Here is a 23,356-nt window from a genome sequence, read left to right on the forward strand (position 1 = left end):
ATCTGAACCAAATAGGTTTATCTTGGTCTCATCAGACCACAGGACATGGTTCCAGTAATCCATGTCTTTAGTCTGCTTATCTTAAGCAAACTGTTTGCAAGCTTTCTTGTGCATCATCTTTAGAAGAGGCTTCCTTCTGGGATGACAGCCATGCAGACCAATTTGATGCAGTGTGCGGCTTATGGTCTGAGCACTGCCAGGCTGACCCCCCACCCCTTCAACCTCTGCAGCAATGCTGGCAGCACTCATACATCTATTTCCCAAAGACAACCTATGGATAGGACGCTGAGCACGTGCACTCAACTCCTTTGGTCGACCATGGCGAGGCCTGTTCTGAGTGGAACTTGTCCTGTTAAACCGCTGTATGGTCTTGGCCACCGTGCTGCAGCTTAGTTTCAGGGTTTTGGCAATCTTCTTATAGCCTAGGGCATCTTTATGTAGAGCAACAATTCTTTTCTTCAGATCCTCAGAGAGTTCTTTGCCATGAGGTGCCATGTTGAAATTCCAGTGACCAGTATGAGAAAGTGAGAGCGATAACATCAAATTTAAAAATGGCTAATTGGGCCCAATTTTGAAATTTTCACTTAGGGGTGTACTCACTTTTGTTGCTAGTGGCTTAGACATTAAAGGCTGTGTATTGAGTTATTTTGAGAGGACAGCAAATTTACACTGTTATACAAGCTGTACACTCATTATTTTACATTGTAGCAAAGTGTCATTCCTTCAGTGATGTCATATGAAAATATATAATAAAATATTTACAAAAATGTGAGGGATGTGCTCACTTTTGTGAGATACTGTAAGCAGCTCTATGCATTTCGTGGATCCCTGTCCACTCATCAGGAGCTCAAAGCCAAATAATTACCTGTAAATGTATAATACTGTATGTAGGTTTGTATAGAAATACACAAAATACACAGAAAAAAAATTGCCTCATCACTTATGTCTGCATCAAAAATATACCCAGCATCTGGGGGAGAAGAAATTAATGCACCAGGCCAGACATCAGATCTGGGGACGTGGCAAGGATGAACCACCCAGTCCAAAGGGGGAGGGGAGATAAGAGACAGGAAGGCATCCAGAGAGGAAACCAGGACATATGGAACCATTGCATGAGATGTGAACATACAGGTAGACAGGTGCTAATCTAAAAAAAAAAAAAAAAAAAAAAATTATATATATGCATTGAAAAGTGAAAAGTATATGCTAATAAGTAGAAAGGTAGAGTAGAGATTATTGTCTGATAATGTGTTCACCAAAGCCATGGGAAATTCAAAGGTACTGAGGGAAATCCGTGAAAGACACCAAACCGTGCTCAGTGACCAAAGGATAAAATGGGGGTAAAGACCATAGTGCATGGTAAAAAAACAAACAAAACATAAACTAGATGACCAAAAAGTACGGCCAGAAAATGTAAACAAAGTGAGAAATATAGTGTGAAGAGGGTGACAAAGACCCCAAAAAGATTTTACCAGTAGTGTGAAGAGCTTGATGTAGGTGTTCCCAAAAATCCCCACTACATGAAGGGCTGAACAGAATGAGAGCCTGATTGCCTGCAGCTAAATAGCCTCAGAGGACAAAGAAAGAGCCCTGCCAAGAGCTAAACAGAATGAGAGCCTGATTGTCCCCAGCTAAATAGCCCCAGAGGACAAGGATGGAGCCCTGCCAAAAGCTAAACAGAATGAGAGCCTGATTGACTGCAGCTAAATAGCCCGATAGGACAAGGGCGGAGCCCTGCCAGCTCCAGGCAAACACCGGAATGAAGGGAATCAGATCCAATCAGCAGCCTGGGAGGATGTAACTGCCACAAATGACACCGGGATTTATAGTTTTAGCAGAGAGAGAGCTCAATACAAGTGTATGGAGGACAGATGGACTCTAAACTACAGGGGGCAAGATCATTATATATAGGGGAGGAGAGACATGGCTGCTTTTCATGGGCAAAAGAGATATACTAGGAGTATTTTGCAGAGGGAAGCCATGCTGAGAGAACCTGCAGAAGGACGTCCCACAGCCACTGAGGGAGCTTACTTCTGGAGCCTGACTGCTTACTTCATAGGGAAGACAGACCAGCTGCTGAGACTGCCAGAAATTGCAAGTTTGTGACCCAGCATTTAGAGACTGGGCCTCCAGGACCGGATGTCAGGACTACTAATCGCCAAGTGTGTGAAACTGGAACTGTCGCCTGCCAGGAGAGGAGATACAGCTTTAACCCCTTGCTACACTAAGTTCCACATCATTTGTTCATTACTTAGCAGCCCCGCAGCTATATACCACCCACTCTTAAAGAGACAGTCTCTTGCGCGCCACTGACACGAGGGCCCCACCACAAGCTGGCCAACACTAACCTTGAGGCACCAGGTGTTCACTTTCACCATATAGGGATACCCCGCTTAGAAACACTTACAGATACCCATATCTGGGGCATCACTAGAGTGCACTCAAGAACATCATTGAGTTATTTGGGTCTGATTTTGCTCATTATTAGTTATTTCAGTTAAAGTTTAGACTAAAGCCCCGTACACACGTAGCGATTGTCAGCCGAACGATCGGCCGTCTTTTGTCCGGTGCTGTCTTGTCGGTTGAAAAGTGCTAAAGACTGCACACGAATTTTGTCGGCCAACAACAGCCGACTGCAGAAGTGATGTCATGTGATGGTTAACTTTCCCTGTGTTTTTTCTTCTCTGAGCATGCCCAGTCTTTCTCATCTGCTGTATGTCGGCCGAATTCTGTACTGACTGAGGAACAATCGGCCGTTCTGGTGTTGGCCAACAAAAATTTTAAGGCCTGCACACCAGATTCTGTTTGGCCGAAAAGTCGCAGTCGGTTGTCGGAAGCATCATACTAACAAGCCGACAATCGGCCGATCGGACGTTGGCCGAATATTTACGGCCGACAATCGCTACGTGTGTACAGGCCTTTAGAGTAGCTTTAGGTATTTCCTCTGGTAAAAAGTCAGAATTCACTTTATTAGTTCTACAACTTTGAATTGTTTATTGCTTGATGATAAATCTTGCATTTATTACCTGCTTTGATATAATACACTTTCTTAATTTATCATCTGGTAGTTTTTGGTCTTATTTGCGTGCATTGTTATACATTTGTGACTTACTAATGCTTAAGTTATCCAGGTGTGAGTGGTTCTCTACCTCTAACCGGGTATGTCAGTGGGGACTGAGCAGATCTAAGAGTCTTGGCAGAACAGAAAAAATGAAACAGATATAATCTTTTACTTATATGGATACCAAAATGTACCAATTATTTTTCATTGCAAAACAATATTTAATAAGTAAGTCAATATAGTGTCTGTGTCAGTGAGCTGTCCAGTATCACTGGTTACGATGGGCCAATGGTGGGAAATAGCAAGTATCCTAACAATGCATAAGCCTAAAAGAGAACCTAAATTATGGAAGATGGGCCTATAGAAAGAAGGACAGAAGACTAAAGACTAGTCCTCAGTATTGCCTGTGGTCCCCCAACAGCTGATATTTTCCCTGTTACTGACTTACCATGGCTTCTTCTGCATTTTCTCTGTGTGGATGTGCCTATCTTTGAACTTTGCTTCCTTTGGTCAGAGCTGCCTCTCCATGACTAAAAAACCGAAGTCCCTAGACACAGTGAAGTCAGAAAGCACACTGCTATTCTATACCTAGAATTCAAGGTAGTTTCTTTTAAATAGCAAACCTTCACTTTTTGAGTTAAAGTCCACTTTACTGTGAAATGATAAATAGTTAAGTGCAATTAAGAAGCCATTGCAAAAAAGGAATTGCTATCTGCTAAATCGGATGTTGCAATTAAAGACAAAGTCCATTTAATATATGTGGGCCCCCTTCATGTACTAAATAGCAGCATGAAAGGTAAAAAAAACAATCCTGTAGGCTTCTGTACTTCTTGGGGTTGATAGCACCATTCTTTTGCCAATATCCTGCGGCAGTTTTTCTCTACCTTTTTTCAGTCAAGGCACCCTCTACAATAATGCACAATCTCAGGACACCCTTTTTTGAATGACAAAAAACAAACAAATAGTTTTAGATTATGCAGCATAATAGGACACCCAACAGGGGGGGTGGTTGATTTTTACAAAGCAAATATACCTTTTCACACTGGTACTGACTAGTATTCCAGCATTTCTCTTCTCCCCCCGATTTTCTCCCTCATTCAGCTAATGTGATCCTGGTGTTGATTGAGACTGGCAAACAAGGACGTCCTCAGGAGCCCAATGTCCTCCACATCATCCTATGACATCACTGGTTATTAGAGTGGCAGCAGCTGGCCCGCATGGTGCCCAAGGTTATAATGCTACATAATTAAAACCTGTGGCTTCGAGTAACAAAAAAAAAAAAAAAAAGGCAAGCTTGATCCACCTGCTGACTTGTTGACATTTTTTGGTCAATTTGAGGCAATTTTTAGGCATTTTGCCAAGACATCCCTGGAGAACTCAGCAGGCACCCTGGATATAAAAGGCTGTCCTTATTCCTATGAGATACACCATTTTGCACATTGGTCATAGCCTAATCTTTTCCTATAATCTGAGCCACATAAAAATGTATACATAATAAAGGTATTAAAAACCTGTAAGAAATATGAATGTTTTTGGTTTATTTATTTGTTCTCACAAACAATTGTTAGAAAGTTGCTTTAGCTATAATTAAAAGGATTAATGTCATGTACAAAGGCATTTTGCAGGAGTATTTATGGGCTGCAGAGCAGAAGGCAGCAGCAATGACAGAACACAAGTGCAGTTCATGTTACAAGAAAAAAAAAAGTTCTGACAGATGACCTCCAAACTGAGAAATACCATGTGACACCACAGCACATTGTTCTAACAAAGTGCCATGAGCCTAATACATTGAGAAATACACTAATCATATTAATTACCCACAAGACAACGGTTCTACTACCTATCACTGTTACCAAGATCAATACATGACCTCCAATAAAAAATGAAGACATTATTTAGTTTAAGTTTCATTCATGTTAAGCTAAAAACATAGCCGGGATTGAAGTGTTAAATCTATATTTAGAGAGCTGATGTCACTGAGATACCAGGCTGTGAAGAGTGAGACCACTGGTTTGCCTCCATACAAGTTACTATGCATGGAAAGCCTGTCCAGGAGTTGGAAGGTCATTCAGACTCCTAGGAGAAGCAGGGACAATTCATTCAAAGAGGCTGCTTGCTTTCCATCCACCAAAGGTACGTACACAGTTGAACTTTTGTCTGCAGCTTAGCAACTCTTGGCACATTTAGGGATATAACTATAGCCCTTTCTTCATATATTTTGTGATACTTTAATTTTCCTATAATGACAACATTGATTTAAGCTTCTTCAGGATGGTTTATGATGATGAGCATTTCTGGTTGTTGTCTTCTTGTAGATATGAAAGTTTAGAGAACATTCACAGGACTAAATTTAGGGCATTATCCACACTAATTAAATGTTTTCAAGTGTTTGTTATGTACAGAGATGACTTCACCAGTTTTCATTGTCCTTCAGTTTTCATGACCTGGATGGCATCAAAGCATGATGGAGCTTGGAAGATCACTTACATTTCAGCACTACCTATGAACATAGTAAATCATTTTTTTATTCAGCATAAGAACAAGATGTAGTCCTGATTTGTCCATAAAAAAAAAAAAAAAAAAAAAGATTTGTAGTGCACAGTAACATATTACCAAAAATGTATATTTGATTTTTCTACCAAAACTTACCCTTTTAAAAGGTGAGGGATTTTATTTTTGTAAACTTGTCCTTTATATACAGATGGTAACAGAAAGGTCGCATTGATTTGGTCTATAATTTGTATTATTTATTTTTGGTTTAAGAACTTATCTTAAAGCATAATTGCCAGTATTTAATACAGGAGTAATTAAACACATTCCAACATAAATTGCTTCTAACCACATGACATCAGTTTGCACCTTGGTTTCTTCCCAATAGGTATGATGCACAAACACGTGAAATATGCTAATATTCTAATAAGCATATGTGAAAACTGGATATTGCTAAAGCCCTTTCTAGAAATGTCTACAGTAGGCAGACAGCCACAATTCTGACGCTTTTATAAGTTAAGAACCCGGCCAGTTATGAAGATTGGGTTGCTAAGCGACTACTTTTGTGTCTTGCTGTAAATATGAATATCGAGATCTATTTATGAGAGGCTACGAATCACCTGATTTGTGAGCCAGCACAGTACTTAACAACAAGTTGTTTTGTGCAGTTTTAAAGTGCGAGATGTTCAATTGTTTTAAGATATTATAAATGATGAAAATGTCATGTGCTGTCTGGTTAATGAGAGATGATAAGCATTTATGGTGCATACTGTGCAGGTACCATGTAATAATTATACTGGGGTAGGATCTTAGGCAATCCCAGAAGGTCCTATTACGATTCGAATTCTATTCTTTTATGCAAAAAAGATGATAGTGCTCCGATGGAAGAAAACAGATCCTCCTGGTGTAGGGGCGTGGGTGGAACTTGTCAATAATGCATTACCACTGTATAAGTTACCATATCTGGCACGAGGTTGCCCTAAAAAAATGGATAAACTGTGGCAGGACTGGGTGGCATGAGTTTCGGGATCTCTTGATGTCTGAGAGGCAAGGTATAATGGGCACACAGAGGGTTGGTGGGTAATGTAATATGGATATAATGGCCTGTTATTGTTGTGAATTTCTTACTCGCTATGATTTGTTCTCACTCTTTACAAACGATTATATGTTTCACCAGTGGTTCGCAAATGATTTGCAGATACTCATGGGTTTGTTGGTTTAATAAAAAAATGAAAAAAATAAAATAGAAAAAAAAAAGGGATAAATGTTTATATGCTGTGGCTAAGGAATTGACTCCTTGTTTCTTGAATTTTTGACACTTGTGATACTAAACAACAGTCCTGTATTTTGTATTTTTTCGAGTTTCTTTTGTGTTTTACACTAATAAACTTACCTTTAAAAATAATAATCATACTGGGGTTGGTTTACTAAAACTGGAATACAACAAGACAACAAGTAGGCACTTTATTTCCTGGGGTGATAACTTTTCCACCACAATGTTCAATGTACCCACTGAAGACAATGGGGTTGGTTGATTAAAACTGGAGAGTGCAAAATGTGGTGCAGCTCTGCATACAAAGCAATCAGCTTCCAGTTTTTTTTAAAGGTTTTTTGAATAAGCTAAAGTTAGAAGCTGATTGGCTACCATGCACAGATGTACCAGGGTTTTGCAATCAGTTTTAGCAAATCAACCGCACTGTGTTCACAACAGTAACTTTCAGAATTGGGTACAGTCATTTCATTAGGTGGCCTCGTGATGTGGAAACACAAAATAAGGACTTCATCAAGCTATTTGTGGAAGCATTCATTTTACTTTAGGAGCACATTAGCTAACAGATTGTGGCTTGCAAAATAGACAAGTTCCAATAAAGTGTTAAAAAATAAACACAATAAAAATGCATATTACTGTGAATAAATGTCATTGTACCTTAAGTTAAAAGCAGAACCAATAATGTACATACATTAACATATACTTGTATGTCATCCTACAATTTCCCATCAAGTTTTGATATTTTATTGATTATTATTGTTATTATTAACACTGGTACATACAGTATTTACTGCTTTGGACTTTTGGAGATTTTGCATTTTTATAGCTTGGAACTTAAATGTTCTTAATTTGGATTTTTCCCATTTGAATTAACCACTTCAGCTCTGGAAAGTTTACCCCCCCCCCTTCATGACCAGGCCATTTTTGCGATACAGCACTGTGTTAGTTAAACTGACAATTGCGCGGTCGTGTGACACTGTACCCAAATGAAATGTATGTTCCTTTTTGCCAGAAATAGAGCTTTCTTTTAGTGTTATTGGATCACCTCTGCGGTTTTTATTTTTGCACTATAAACAAAAAAAGACAGACAATTGTGAAAAAAAAACATAATTTTTTACTTACCGCTATAAAACATATCCAATAAATAAATGTAAAAAAATCAAATTTTTTCATCGATTTAGGACAATATGTATTCTGCTACATATTTTTCATTAAAAAATATCCAATAAGTGTATATTGATTGGTTTGTGCAAAAGTTATACTGTAGCGTCTAAAAAATATGGGATATATTTATAGAATTTTTATTTATTTTATTTTTTTTACGAATAATGATGGTGATCAGCGACTTATAGCGGGACTGTAACATTGCGGTGGAAAATTCTGACACTAAGTGACACTTTTTACACTTTTTTGAGGACCAGTGACACTATTATAGTGATCAACGCTAAATATATGCACTGTCACCGTACTAATGACACTAGAACAGTATTTCTCAACTTCCGGTCCTCAGGCCACACACTAACAGGCAAAATTTTAAGTATTACCTTCGGGAGATGCAGACTGGAATACTGCAATCACTGAGCAGCAAATGATATCGCCTGTGATGTATTTCAGTTTTCTTGCAAACCTGGCCTGTTAGTGTGCCCTGAGGACCGGAGTTGAGAAACAGTGCACTAGGGAAGGGAAGGGATTAAGATCAGGTGTGATCAAAGGGTTAAATGTGTGGCTAGGACTTACAAACTGTGAGGGAGGTGCTTGTACTATGGGAAGGCAGAGATCTGTGTTCCTGCCTTGCAGAAACACAGGATCCCTGTCTACCCTTGTCACAGAATGGCGATCTGACTTGTTTACATAGGCAGAACGCCGTTCTGCTTCTCTCCCGAATAATCGGCAAACATTGAGTCTGCCGGACCCGCTCCAGCACTAGCAGTGCACATGCACACCCCATATCCAGAAGTGTAGGATCATAAAGGTACGAGATTCTGCACAGGAGATCTCCCTTGCCGCCGTATGTGTCCAGTATGCAGTCGGCAAGCGGTTAAACAATATATTTCACTTTCTTGGAAAAAAAAAATCAATAGCACATACAATGCTGCATATTGTAATTTAATGTTATTAAAATGACCTTTCATTTTCAATCTGCAGCTCTGTATTTTCTGTAAAATTCACTGTTGGTGTACAGAATGCCTCCAAAATTGTCAAATATGTCCCTGCTTGGCTCACTGATTTCTTAGAAGTCTCCATTGAGATACAAGTTGGATTTTTAGGCATCCTCTGCAACAGAAATTCAAATTTTTGGTGAGATACTCCACAAGGGTTAATTACTTCTAAAGGGATGCAGACCCTGCAACTTTTCTCATTAGGGCACCTGAGAGTGCATCAGCTGAATTTAATGAACCAGTCACTCATATTCTGAATCAGTCTGCAAAGGACATTGTAAAACAAACAACTATTTCTTCAGAACAAAAACAGGTAGGAATCTGCAACAACATTTTTTAAGATCCCTGCATTTATCACCCAGAGAAGATTATTTTCTTCTCAACAAAAGTGGAGTTACTATTTAGAGAAAACCTGTACTCATGCCATGCATGGCAATGAACTAGGTTAGTTCTAATGCTCCCCTTTCCCCCAGCACCACATACTATACTTTAATTTGCTTCACTGCAAATCCACTCAACTGTCAGAATTGAAGAAAATACATGGTACTTCCCAGTATGAGCAAGATGTAATTCACTCCATGTGATAGTGCTGTGCTTAGTGATTGGGGCATCACTGTTATATGGCAGTGGGGAGACATTCCTCTGTGTAAGCTCTGACTGGAGCAACTCGGTGCTTACACAGTGGGTCTTTTTGACTCCCTGCAAACAAACAGAGCTGCAGAGGAACAAAGCTGGTGTAACACTGCTGTATGCTTCCCCATGCTGCCTACTGGCACTAGGTCTTGCAGAGCTTTTAAATATATGATCTTTTTTTACCCGACCTTAGGGCTTGTTCACACGTGAGGTTTGGTAAGTTAAAACCCTGTGGTGGCAGAGGCTGCAGCTGGGGGTGTACACCTGACACATGCTTTGCTTCGTGGCAGCAGTAGGATTTATATCAGTGGGTTCAACTGTCACTTTACGCAGCCACTGTGGCTAAGGAAGAAGCTCATGGAGCACGATCTGCATGAGCATGAGGGCAGGTCAGACATCGGAGTGAAAAATACATTATTAAAGTTGGTTCATTAAAGAGAACCTGTAACAACCAAATAATATCACATAGGGGGTGTTTTGTTCCCTATATGATAAAAAATAGAGTTTAGTGGAAAAAAGTGTAAAAGAAAGTAAAGTTACACCCAAGCACTTAAGTCCCTATGTGAAATCTGAAATTTCAAAACACTAAACTTACAGATCAAGTCCAAACAAATGTAAATGATAACTCTTGACCTTGAACATCCGAAAAACAAGAGGGAAGAGAAGAACAAGATGAGAATAATGCAAACATGAACGTCAATACTTGCAGCCATGCCTCGAAGGTGCTGACTGTGGCAGGCAGAGAAGACAGTTCAGAAGAAGAAAGCAGCAACATGCACCATTCCTTCTTACCTCTCTTTGAAGTAAAGATACCTTGGCTGAGAAAGACAGAAGACTTCTCTGGCTATGTCAAGCTATGTCAAAGAAAACAAGTCCTAGAACATAGAATCGATCACAGATCTTGGCAACAAATCCTCTTGTTTTGATAGAAAAAGCACCAGTTTTTTTATTGACTCAAAGCCATGCTGAAGCTTTTTTAATCAATTTGCCTTACACTTTCTAAAGCTTTCCTTCATTACTTTGCATAGTTTTATAATCAAACCCAAAGAAAAATGGTTATAATGGGCATCTTTATCTTTAAAGTCCTATGTCCCCACATAAACTTTAAACAATGTCCCCACTTGTAGTTTGTCTGTAAGCAGGGCCGGTGCTACCTATAGACGAGGTAGGCACCAGCCTAGAGCGCACTAGAGAGCACAGTCAGTGACAGTGCTGGCAGGGGTGGACTGGTCTGGGACTGCAAGTATTTTTGGGGCCCAAGTCTGCTCCTTGGGCCGGTGTGGCAGCGCCACTCACCTGGCCTCTTCGCACTGCCCCGAGTGTGCTGTACTGCGTCGGTCTATTGGCTCCCACTCCTATGAGGTGTGCTCCTCCGCAGCAGCCTATTGGTCCTCCCCCTGCCCCAGGAACACTCTAGTGCAGAGAAAGGTAGAAGGGGAGGGGCGGTGCATGGTGCCAATACTATGGTGGAGTGCAGATAAAGCGGCTGTGCCTGGATAAGCAGGGGATACCTAGGAGCGACTGGGTGGCTGGAGGAGCCTGACGATGGAGGCTGGAAGCCATGGAGAGGTAAGGAGGATACATCGAAGTACATTGTACTGGGAAAGGGAGGGGGGGGTGTTGTGTGAGGTCTTTGTAGTAGTCAGTGTAGTGGTTAGTTAGTGGTCAGTGTAGTGGTAAGTTAGTAGTCAGTGTAGTGGCTAGTAAGTGGTCAGTGTAGTGGTTAGTTAGTGGTCAGTGTAGTGGTTAGGGTGGTCAGTGTAGTGAATAGGATGGTCAGTGTAGTGGTCAGTGTAATGGTTAGGTAGGTCAGGGTAGTGGTCAGTGTAGTGGTTAAGTAGATCAGTGTAGTGGTTAGGTAGGTCAGTGTAGTGGTTAGTTAGTGATCAGTGTAGTGGTTAGGGTGGTCAGTGTAGTAATTAGGTAAGTCAGTGGAGTGGTCAGTGTAATGGTTAGGTAGGTCAGTGTAATGGTCAGGTAGGTCAGTGTAGTGGTTAGTTAGTGGTCAGTGTAGTGGTCAGTGTAGTGATCAGTGTAGTGGTTAGTTAGTGGTCTGTGTAGTGCTTAGGGTAATCAGTGTAGTAGTTAGGTAGGTCAGTGTAGTGGTCAGTGTAGTGGTTAGTGTAGTAGTCAGTGTAGTGGTTAGGTAGGTTAGTGTAGTGGTTAGTGTAGTGGTCTGTGTAGTGGTCTGTGTAGTGGTCAGTGTAGTGGTCAGTGTAGTGGATAGGTAGGTAAATTTAGTGGTTAGGTAGGTCAGTATAGTGGTTAGGTAGGTCAGTGCAGTGGTTAGTGTAGTGGTTAGGTAGGTCAGTGTAGTGGTTAGTGTAGTAGTTAGGTAGGTCAGCGTATTGGTTATTGTAGTGGTTAGTAAGTGGTTAGGGTGGTCAGTGTATTGGTTAGGTAGGTCAATGTAGTGGCCAGTGTAGTTTTTAGTGTAGTAGTCAGTGTAGTAGTTAGGTAGGTCAGTGTAGTGGTTAGTGTAGTGGTCTGTGTAGTGGTCAGTGTAGTGGTAAGTGGTCAGTGTAGTGGTTAGTGGTAAGTGTAGTGGTCAGTGTAGTGGATAGGTAGGTCAGTGCAGTGGTTAGTGTAGTGGTTAGGTAAGTCAGTGTAGTGGTCAGTGTAGTGGATAGGTACGTCAGTGTAGTGGTTAGATAGGTCAGTGTAGTGTTCAGTGTAGTGGTTAGGTAGGTCAGTGTAGTGGTCTTTAATGCTTAGGTAGGTCAGTGTAGAGGTTAGTGTAGTTGTTAGGTAGGTCAGTGTAGTGGTCTTTAATGCTTAGGTAGGTCAGTGTAGAGGTTAGTGTAGTTGTTAGGTAGGTCAGTGTAGAGGTTAGATAGGTCAGTGTAGTGTACTGGTCAGTGTAGTGGTCAGTGTAATGGCTGGGTAGGTCAGTGTAGTGGTCAGTGTAATGGTTAGGTAGGTCAGTGTAGTGGTAAGTGTAGTGGTTAGATAGGTCAGTGTAGTGGTCAGTGTAGTGGTTGGGTAGGTCAGTGTAGTGGTCAAAGTAATGGTCAGGTAGGTCGGTGTAGTGGTTAGTGTAGTGGTTAGGTAGGTCAGTGTAGTGGTTAGATAGTGTAGTGTATTTGTCAGTGTAGTGGTTAGGTAAGTCAGTGTAGTGGTTATTGTAGTGGTTAGGTAGATCAGTGTACTGGTTAGATAGCGTAGTGTAGTATTCAGTGTAGTGGTTAAGTAGGTCACGGCCCGACCCCAATCTTGGTAAAGAGAAAATGACGGGGCTCTTTACCCATGTGATCAGCTGTGTCCAATCACATCCAGTCGCATGTAAACGAGGAAGTGACATTTATTGGCACTCCTCGCCTCACACTGTCAGAGTGTGTGGCGAGGTGAGCTGATCAGCGACTCCTCCTGAAAGGGGAGTCCAGGACGGGTAATCAGGGCTCTGATCATCAGTACCCTGATTACAGTAAAGAAAAAGCATTGCACATCAGTGACACCAATCAATGCTCATCAGTGACACCAATCAGAGCCCATCAATGACCCCAATCAGTGCCCACCAGTGACCTCAATCAGTGTCCATTAGTGATGTCAGTCAGTGCCCATCAGTGCCTGCTCATCTGTGCTGCCCATCAGTGGCATCTATCAGTGCCCATCAGTGCCACATATCAGTGCCACCTATCAGTGCCCATCAGTTCCGCCTATCAGTGCTTATCAGTGCTGCATATCAGTGCCACCTGAGGTACACTCAAAATTACTCACAATAAAATAATCACAATAAAATAATCACAATAAAATAATCACAATTCAATATATAAAGTGATATTTTGTGATAAAGTGCCAGTGCTCAGAAATTAATTCTTAAATAAATAAATATTTTATAAATGCAAAATTATTAGAACTAATAGTGCCAGTGCTGAATATTGTGCTTGATATAATAAAAAAAATATATTATATTTTCAATAGAAAATAATATAGATACATATAGGTGCAGTGCTGGGTGAAAATATTCATACAATGACTGAATATTGGACTAGTTTATAACACAAACTTGAGATGTTGGTGACACAAGTGATAATGTGCTGGTGTCTATCAGAGTGACTTAAGAGCAATAAAACTCAATTTAAGTGGTTTAAAATGTGCAAAGTGTGCCACAATTGGGCTTATTCAGTCCATATAGTGATTCCCGTGGTGAATAATAAATTCTTCAGGAGTGAATCAGATATTCAATATCCCAACGTGCGGTCCTGTGGGCATAGTGTTATTTTAATATCTGCTCACCAGAAGGACGTGGGTCACACAGACCCTGCAGGCGTTTTACAATGTATGGATAGGAAACCACTCTTTTCCTCCAGGGATCATGGACTTAGGGCTCACTTTTAAGGCTTCAAGGGGTTAAAAATGCTCTCTCCAGCAGTAATCTCCAATGCAGGATTTCTGAATGTGTATCTCAGTAAGGGGAGAATAGGAGACAGGAAGCCAACATAGTGTAATGCCGTTTATTCTAAAACACATATAAAAAATAAAATGGGTGCTTACATTTAAAAGTGCTTTCCAAGCACTAATAGGAAGGCTCTGGTTTAGTATATGAATGCCTCTGGATGTTATCCACGATCGGGATCCTCCCAGGGATTCGCAGTGACTGGTGGTGTTTGTGATAGCGGCGTGCGTTCCGCCGTGCGTTCCACCGATAGCAGGAAGTGACGTTGTAGGGTCAGACGATCAGGGTAAGACCACAATGCATTTCGCAATTCGTTTTGCGTCTTCAGGAAAAACAGTGTCCGTGAGTACCAGGGGACTTGCCAAAGGGTCTGCCCAGGAAGGGGGACCACTCCAGTGAAGTCAGAGGATCAAGGGGTCAGTTCACACAGAGCGTCAGCTTAAAGGGGGTGCCGTATAGAACCCTGAAGAGTAGGGACAAAGGGGTGCCGAGTAGGACCCTGAAGAGCGATTCACAGTACAGTAAAGTTCATTAATTCTTCTTCACTTAGTGGCAAGGTGAAGCAATGGCCTTGCCGCACTCAGCGTTACATAGAAGTCCCAGCAATTGTGCATAGTTTATTCAGTTGGAGTATCCCACTCATCCCTTCTCTCATCCCAGTTCTCCAATAAAACAACAATAACCCAAACCACTGGACTGTTTTCTGACTGAGCCAAGTACTTAGATTATGCTATATTGTCAAGTTGTTGCTATGGGTAACCCAGGGGAATCCATAACCAGCAGCTTCCATGGGAGTAGTGCTACACTACCTTTTATTATTCTGAAGAAATAGCTGCTCCGTGTGCAAAGTGGATGTGAATAGGAGTGATTTTATAATTATCAATCAGCTACTACACTTGCAGGGTTCTAATGAGGAAAGTGGCAGGGCCTGTATCCCTTTAGAAGTGATTTCCCCTTGGGAATATCTCACCAAATTGACATTTTTGTTGGGGATGCCCAAAATCTTACATGTATGTTAGTGCAGACTTCTGGGAAAATTAATAAGCCAATCACACAGGCAGAAATGACATTTCTCGGGGGCGTTCTGTACACCAGTGGTCCTCAACCCTGGCCTACAGGGCCCACTAACAGGCCAGATTTGCAAGATAACTGAAATACATGCCAGGTGATATCATTTGCTGCTCAGTGATTGCAGTACTCTAGTCTGCATCTCCCCAAGGTAATACTTAAAATCTGGCCTGTTAGTGGGCCCTGAGGACCGGAGTTGAGGACCACTGCTGTACACCATCTGTGTAGAGAACACCTCCAGGTTTCCATATTGCATTGCATTTTACAGAAAATTACAGAGCTGCAGATTGAAAAGGAAAGATCATTTTATATAACATTCAATTACAATAGGATTTGTGTTGCAGTTACAGTAAGTACATTTCCCCCTTAAGGTGCATAAAAGGGTAGAGATACTACTTGGCTGTTGGGGTTATCCAGGTAGAACTCCTTACTCTAAAGCTGGCCATACATGAGTTAAAATACTGCCCGTTCAGCAGGAACTGGATGAGTTTTGATCTATGTATAGCCATTCCTGTTCTTGAGAAGTAGATTGACTTTTCAGAAATGGGCTTGTTGGTATATTTTCACTTGATTAGTGCAAGCAGCCATTGTGCACTGATCAGTGTATTCTGATGGCAGGGGAATCCCGCTGTCAGAGTAAAATGATGCAGTGGGGAGGATTTCCCTATCCACCTTAAGTGTGGAAGTGGAAATTGGTTCAGCTTCTTTCATTCATCCATAACAAAAAAAAAACTGAGCCTTTTTATGTTTAGCTTTAGTTTTCAGGAATTCCTTGTCTTCCATTGGTGCCAAGTCATTGTCTTCAGTGGGTACATTGAACATTGTGGTGGCAAAGGTATCATCTCAGAAAATAAAGTGCCTACTTATTGATTTGTGAGATGTAAGCTTACATACCTTTGCTGCATAGTCTCCTTCACATTGTAGTGGTCTGGACACTGTTCGAAACAAGTAATGCATCCATTTAACAGGATGTGTGTCTTGAAGGAAAAAACGATGGAATACCTTCTGATTTTACCCAGATTGACATTGCCTATGATGATCCAGCCAAGATCCAGGCATTGGGCATATGTTGCATTATGTGGCCTGTTGATTTGTTGGTGAATCTTGTCCTCTCGTAAGATAACTCTGCTAAAAATCAGGAGGATATCTGCTTTTTTCAAGGGCTGGTATATGGTTATCTATGTTCTTCAAGTGTGGGTGTTTAGAGGCAGCTTCAGGAGTTCGGATCTACTCCCTGTTTGGAATCCAGTTTCACTTGATGAAAGTGGGCAAAGGTATTTCTATGCTGCCATTCACAGGAGCCACCACAACACTCTCTTGCTTGAAGCATAATGCCCTTACAGGTGCCCAGGGTGTAAGGTAGGGCATCTCCTGTTATATTTAACAGGTCAATAAAAATTCATCTTTTCAGAGATTGGTTACTCTGATCGTATATAAGGGTATTTAGTCCTACAGCCTGTTCAGGGTGACTTTTAGGGTGTCCTTGGCACAGAATTTGTTACAGAGTCCTCCTCCACATACATCAGTACATGCAGAGAATACTGGCATAGGCGGTGTTGTTTGGTCTGTGTTGCCTGTGCTGTTTTGATCTTCTTGCCTTGCTTTGCTACAGAAGCGTTATCTGTGCACAGAGTGGGACTGTTTAAAAGTGGATGGAACGCTTGTATGTGATCATCACTGTTGCAGTCTATGCACTTAACAATAGCCTTGCAGTCTTTAGCAAGTTGTTATGTGGAGGCGCAACATTTGAAGAAAACCTCTAATTTCCCTCAAAGTTCCTTGTGCTTGCAGGGGCCAATACATTTCTTAAGCAGATGTGGTTTGTTATTATGGGACATTATATGGGCGGTTTGAGTTCTCCATTTTCTTGCTTTGATCAGTCTTTCCAGGGACAGTAGTGTGTACAGACAAAATATCAGTCCTTTTCACATACAACAAACCTCTGCAGTTCCTGTGTCATGGTCAGGGGTCAGGCTCGGAGACCAAAAGCTATAGCAGTAGAGATGCTCCCACCAACCAGCAGGATAGGTATACAAGCAGGTCACCCTGGCAGATGAGACATGGGTTCACCCGAGGTGCTGGGTCTAAGAACTCAGGGCCGCTGATACCAGTCCTCCTGTAGGGGGCCCAGGCACACAGGGGGGCCCCAACAGCATTGGGAATCGGTGAGGTCAGGCGGAGGGGCAAATACAGAAGGAAGCCCTGTGCAGCTCTCTGCAGCAGTTGAAAGCCAGTTTCTCCCCCTCCTGCAAGCTTTCAGCTTCTGTAGGGAGAGACACAGGGCATCATTCCTGTAATTGCTTCTCTGACACCGATCCCCTCTCCCTGTTCTACTTGCTCCTGGTCCCCCTTTGTGCCCCCCTTTCAGTGTGCAGTCCCCTCCCTCCCACAGCGCTTCAGGCTTCCCTGTCCTGTAAAAAAAATAACAAACTGTGAAAAAAGTAATAACAAAATTGTAAAATAAAATAATTGTAAACATAAATTTTTTAAAAATGTAAAAAAACAATTAAAAAGGCCTAATTCACACAGGTTCTCTGTTATGTTTGTGTCCGCTAATAATGATTTTAGTGTATTTTTTGTGAAAATATTGCCTTGACGTATTCGGGGGGGGGGGGGGGCCCTGCCAGGTAGGCTGCACGGGGCCCCGTGATTTCTAACAGCAGCCATGTAAGCACTAACCGGTATTCACCAGAGCTCCTGATGGTGGAGATGGGTTTTGTTGTGTGTTAGTACCAGGTCACTGTTCTCATGATCGCCCCACCAGGAAGTGAGCATGTCAACAGTCCAGAAGCAGATATAGCAAGTAGGGATAAAACAGAAGTGTAGTCAGTAAACAAGCCAAAAAGCCAAAGGTCAGTAACAAGTGGTTGCAGGTGGAGATCAAGCAGAAGCATATGTTACAGAAGTCCAGCTGCAGAAACAGAACAGTATTTAAAGTACAGTTCAGAGAAGCAAAACTAGCCCGGCGTGAAGAAAATTCAACTGGGAGCACTCACAGAATGTACAGCGATGAGTTCAGCAGTAGGTATCAGTTGTGCCAACAGTGTCTGTCTCGAGGGACGGAATTCGGCCTGGCCGGTCCATACCCAAGTGGGGCATCCAGGAAGGATGGTGTGTCCCTGAACTTTCCCTACTCGTCTGGAACATCTCCCTACCACTAAGCACTCACCCTGACAGACAGGTGACCGGTCCATACGCTACCCACATGTGGAATATGTCCAAGCCTGGGGCCAGGGTCTTAAATAGACTCTGCTTAATTTAAGATGAGCGCCAGAGTCACATGTGGCACCAGTATCTAATCAGATAGCTGCCCCAGTGACCCAGGAAACCATAGACTTCCTCTCCCTCTGCAATTCTGCTGCTGTTTGAGCGCCACCTGCTGTGGGGAAAGCAGACTGCACCTGCCTACACATAGTTGAGGAACAAGGCAAATGTCCATAATGGGTGGTAGCAAAGATACTGACAGCAGCAGGAGTGAAAAGCATCAGATATTGGTTGGAGAGAGCGCAATAATCTGGCAAACAGGAAGTGTAAAGCCATGACTTAAATAGAATGTTCATGGGAGGAGCAAAGAGTTCAAGGTTCACAAGAAACAAGGTACAAAACAAGATTGTCCAAGGAATTGCTGTCCAGCCTCTCAGATGGCTCAGCAAGAAGAGATACTGCCAGACACAGCAGAATTTACAGGTACAGATCTTGGTCTTGACACCCTACATGTGATGTGTGAGCATGTGGGGTTTGGAGAAAGGGGATTGAGGGGTTTGATGCTTCATAGGAGAATCTTGAGTCCTTCTTGGTTTCTGCATATCTCCTTATGAACTCAAAAAAGTAGGAAAAGTGGCTTGATTTTCTTCCTTGTACTTTGATCCAAGTGCTACTCATTTTTACTGATTGCTCTATGTTTGCTTAGTGACCATCAGGTTGACCCCACAGGCTGTATCTGGGTAACTGAGGAAAGGTAGGTGGAAGTTGGTCTTGAAGAGATGAAGCCCCAAGGGAAGGTTACTGAGTGATTGAATATTTGGATTGTGTTTGCCAGGTATCTTCAGAAAGCCATGCAACCTTTTGAATTATCAATGGTTTCTGGGCTGCAATGCTTAAATCTGCCCCAAGCCTTTTCTGGGCTGCCAAAGCTAAGCTTATTTCTGTTCCAAGCAGCATTAAGACATGTTAAGACCTGTGACAGGGCTGTTAATATGAACTGCATTGAGTCTCTTGGTATGTTAAGTAGATTGAGCACCTAGCCCCTGATAAGCAGCTCTAGTTCCTATGTATCTGTGATACCTATATTATGGCTTAGAAGCTGGACTTCCAGACTCTGTAATTTACAGGTTTGTCATCAGATTTGGTGAGGCTGGTCTTCGTGAATTCTCTGCGAACTATGTACTAAGCAAACTGTGACAGGTCCATGTTTCCAGACCTTGGATTTACTGCTGCAGGTAGAACAGAGTTAGTTACAATGGCTGGTGCACTGAAATTAGTGACTTTGGGAGGTATGATGATGCAAAGTTTTTTTACCCTGACATTGGCTTAAAGTTCATTGGCACATTGAATTGCAACTCTTGAGCAGTGTGATTGAAAGGAGGTGACTGATTAGTCTTATAGTAGGTACTCTAGGTACAGTGTAATAATTCCAGAATCCAGAGATGTGACCATTCAGGTAATGATAATCAAAGCTAAATTCCGGTATTGCCGGGTCAAATTTGGTAATTTTAGCTGGGAGTTTGCAGAGCCTGTGTTTTGCAAGGCAATGCAGAGAATTTTGACTTTCACTTGCTTTGTGCGCAGAAATCAGATTGGCAAATGGTAATGCTCCCAGCCTCTCCTGTATTATATCCTATATAATTTCAGTATATAGTAACTGCTGCAGCATAGCTACTGTAAGCAGGTGGATGCTATGTTGAGATTAGCATGAAGACATAAAGAGGCTTGTGTCATACTGGCTGCAGTGCAACACTATCCTTAATTTAGTAAAAAAAAAAAATAAAAATAAAAAAACACAGCACAAGGGACATGAGATACTATCAATCAGATGTGTCCTTTGTGCTGCTAGCTTATCATTTAGTTGAAATCTTTCTCCTCCAATACTCCCCCACCCACATTGCCACCATTTTCTGGTGTGGGGCCAATTATGCTGCTTATTTTGTTCCACCTCCTCCATTCATAGAAGCTGTACTGTTCTGCCCCACTTTCATAAAAATGTTCTTTGTTGTATTGAACTGCATAAAGGTTATCAGTTTTCTAGAGTAGACTGACATCTAGTGGCAGTTTTGGGCCACTACAATCTGTTTACTAATGTTATTATGGTATGTTCCTCTGTTCGCCCTTCCTAGTACAAGCCACAGGTTCCTTGGATCCTTTAATCCCTGCCACACCAGAAGATTATGGTGGCGATTGGTTTTTGCATTTCTCCAAATGCAGAAATGTTAATTGCCCCAGATAGACAGATATGCAAGTTGACATTTAATTTAGATAACACTGCTGAAGAAAATGTCAGTGTTTTATTGAAAATTACATCCAACTCAGATCGGTCTTTTTTCGCCAATTTCATCCCCGTTTTCAGTTGTAATGCATCTCTAGAATTTCCATGATCTTGACCAATCATTTGACTTCATATTCAGCAGCCTCATGATTCATCCTTGACCTGTTCTTTATATGATCCTGCAGTTTCTGGTGTGATAAGGCCCTTAAACAGTACGTCACAATGCTTGTGAAACATGACAGAGTATGTGACGCTTCTTTCAACTAAAAATATAATGTCCAAAGGCAGTTGGTTGCACCAAAGGGTCACAGTAAAATACTTTTGTAATCACGACTTATCATTTTTTTTTTGTTGTTAATTTGGAAAATTGTGTAATTTTTTCATTTTGATTTTATAGACTTTTATAGATTTTTTTTTTATTGATCATTAGCAACTCAACTCACTTGTGACAGGTTGTAGCACTAAACAAATATTGAAAAACTCAAGTGAGGTAGTCAGTATCTAAAGCTGAAATGTAGATATTGATATATTTGCATAGTTACTTTAAATAAAAATCCTTGTAATAGGAGGTGCTACTACTCTGATCGACGCTAGCTTTCCGGGTTCTGTGCCGAGTAGCAGCCCTGCTGCATTGTAAACACATAAGGTTGTTTGATTGGCATTAGTGCTATACAGAGAATACTTTCCACACATTGCATTCTCTCAATGCAATCCCATGCTGCATGAATGACCTCCTGTGTTAACTAAACAGCAAGGAAGCCACCTGGCACTGGACCTGGAAGTTAGCAGTGATTACTGTAGTAGTAGTGCCTACTGCATTTCCATCTTCTGTGGGGATCCCATAGGAATGGCACATGCATACGTATATTGGTCCAAGCTACACCAAAGTAACAATGCAAAAATATCCATACCTACACTTCAGTTTTAAGGCACTATAAAAATAATATGATTGCTGGCCATGGTAATCAATCAGCCATCCTTTGTGTTTTTATAAATCAGCCTATTTAGGATTCTTTGATAACATGCCAACTGCAGTACCCTATACAACATACTGTTATCCATCGGTGACACAAATGCTGAACGTTTGCTATTGGTTTACTGAATTTTACACTTTGAAAAGCACCTTGCTCCTTGCACAATCATTGGCTTCTGTAATGTTTGGTTTTTCACATCCACCATCAGTTTACTAGCCTATTGAAGCCATTTGAGTCAGCAAGGCGCATAATGATCATTTCCCACATGTTTTTGCTTTCTGCTGTATTGGCTTCAGCTGTTATTTTTCCAGGGGATGCACAAACGTAATGTGTGACTCATGTATCTTCGTACGTAGATACAAAAGCGGTGTCATGCACTGTTATGGTGTAGGCTTGTAGTGTATAATACAATACAATAACGGAAACATCAGCTTAATCTCATAGACACTAGAAACATTGGCAAGAAAGCAAAAGCAATCTGGAGTTTTACGGAGAAAAAAAAAAATGGCCCCAGATAGACAGATATGCAAGTTGACATTTAATTTAGATAACACTGCTGAAGAAAATGTCAGTGTTTTATTGGAAATTACATCCAACTCAGATCGGTCTTTTTTCACCAATTTCATCCCCGCTTTCAGTTGTAATGCATCTCTAGAATTTCCATAATCTTGACCAATCATTTGACTTCATATCCAGCAGCCTCATGATTCATCCTTGACCTGTTCTTTATATGATCTTATGAATGGCTCAGCAGGGGGAGGCATTTATTAATAAATCAAACAAAAGTAACAATGATTGCTTATTAGAACTAATTTCATCTTTCAAAGTGAACCTGGCCTATCCTACTTTTTTTTAAGAGAACAACAGTGTTAAAGTGCAAGTTAAGCCTTGTCCCCTCATGACACATAAGGGTTGATTTACTTAAAGTGATTGTAAAGTCTTGTTTTTTTTTTCTTTTTTAAATAACAAACATGTCATACTTACCTGCTATGTATAGTTGGTTTTGCACAGGACAGCCTGGATCCTCCTCTTCTTGGGTTCCTTTTCGCTGCCTCCAGCCCCTCCCCCCTGTCGCGTGCCCCCACAGCAAGCAGCTTGCTATGGGGGCACCCGAGCCGAGCTGCAGCTCCGTGTGTCCATTCAGACACTGAGCTGTGGTTTAGCCCCGCCCCCTCTCCTGATTGGCTAACTGACTTTGACAGCCACAGGAGCCAATGGCGCAGCGGCTGTGTTTCAGCAAATCGGGAGGGAGAGTCCCAGATGGCGGAGGGACTCGTGGGCATCGCTGGATAGAGACGGGGCTCAGGTAAGTATTAGGCAGTGCTGGGGCGGCTGCTACACACAGAAGGCTTCTCATCTTAATGCATAGAATGCATTAGAATTTTTTTTAAAAAAAACCTTCTGCCTTTACAACTCCTTTAAACTGGAGAGTGCAAAATCTGGTGCAGCTGTGCATGGTAGCTAATCAGCTTCTAACATCAGCTTGTTCAATTAGGCGTTAACAAAAAAAACTGGAATTGGATTTGTTTCTATGCAGAGCTGCATCAAATGTTGCTCTCTCCAGTTTTAGTAAATCAACGGTATAGCCATTTATTTGTCAAATGAAGGAACTTTAGTGATCAGTAGATGATTAGGCTTTGGACATCTGAATGAGAGGAAGCACTAGCTTAGTGCTCAGGGGGGCAGGGCTTAAAGAAGAACTTTATTTTTTTTTTTTTTCAATGCAGCCTTGACCCTGTGAATTTTCCAGCTCTTCTGACACTCTAGGTTCAGATATGATGTGTGTACCTTTAAAGGTATCCAACACAGTGCAAACTGAGTTC

General features: G+C 41.6%; 1 protein-coding gene across 1 annotated transcript in view; it reads left to right on the forward strand.

Moving 5' to 3' along the window:
* Positions 1-4,881: 4,881 nt before the first annotated feature.
* Positions 4,882-23,356, forward strand: part of MYOZ2 (myozenin 2) — a 167,083-nt gene continuing 148,608 nt past the window's right edge. The window contains exon 1 of the mRNA XM_082243004.1: positions 4,882-5,191. Coding sequence (XP_082099130.1) covers positions 5,032-5,191 — 160 coding nt within the window. The 5' untranslated portion in view covers positions 4,882-5,031. The remainder of the gene's footprint in view (positions 5,192-23,356) is intronic.

The sequence above is a fragment of the Pelophylax lessonae genome, assembly GCF_965119305.1.
Source record: "Pelophylax lessonae genome assembly, chromosome: 1".
Classification (NCBI taxonomy): Eukaryota; Metazoa; Chordata; class Amphibia; order Anura; family Ranidae; genus Pelophylax; species Pelophylax lessonae.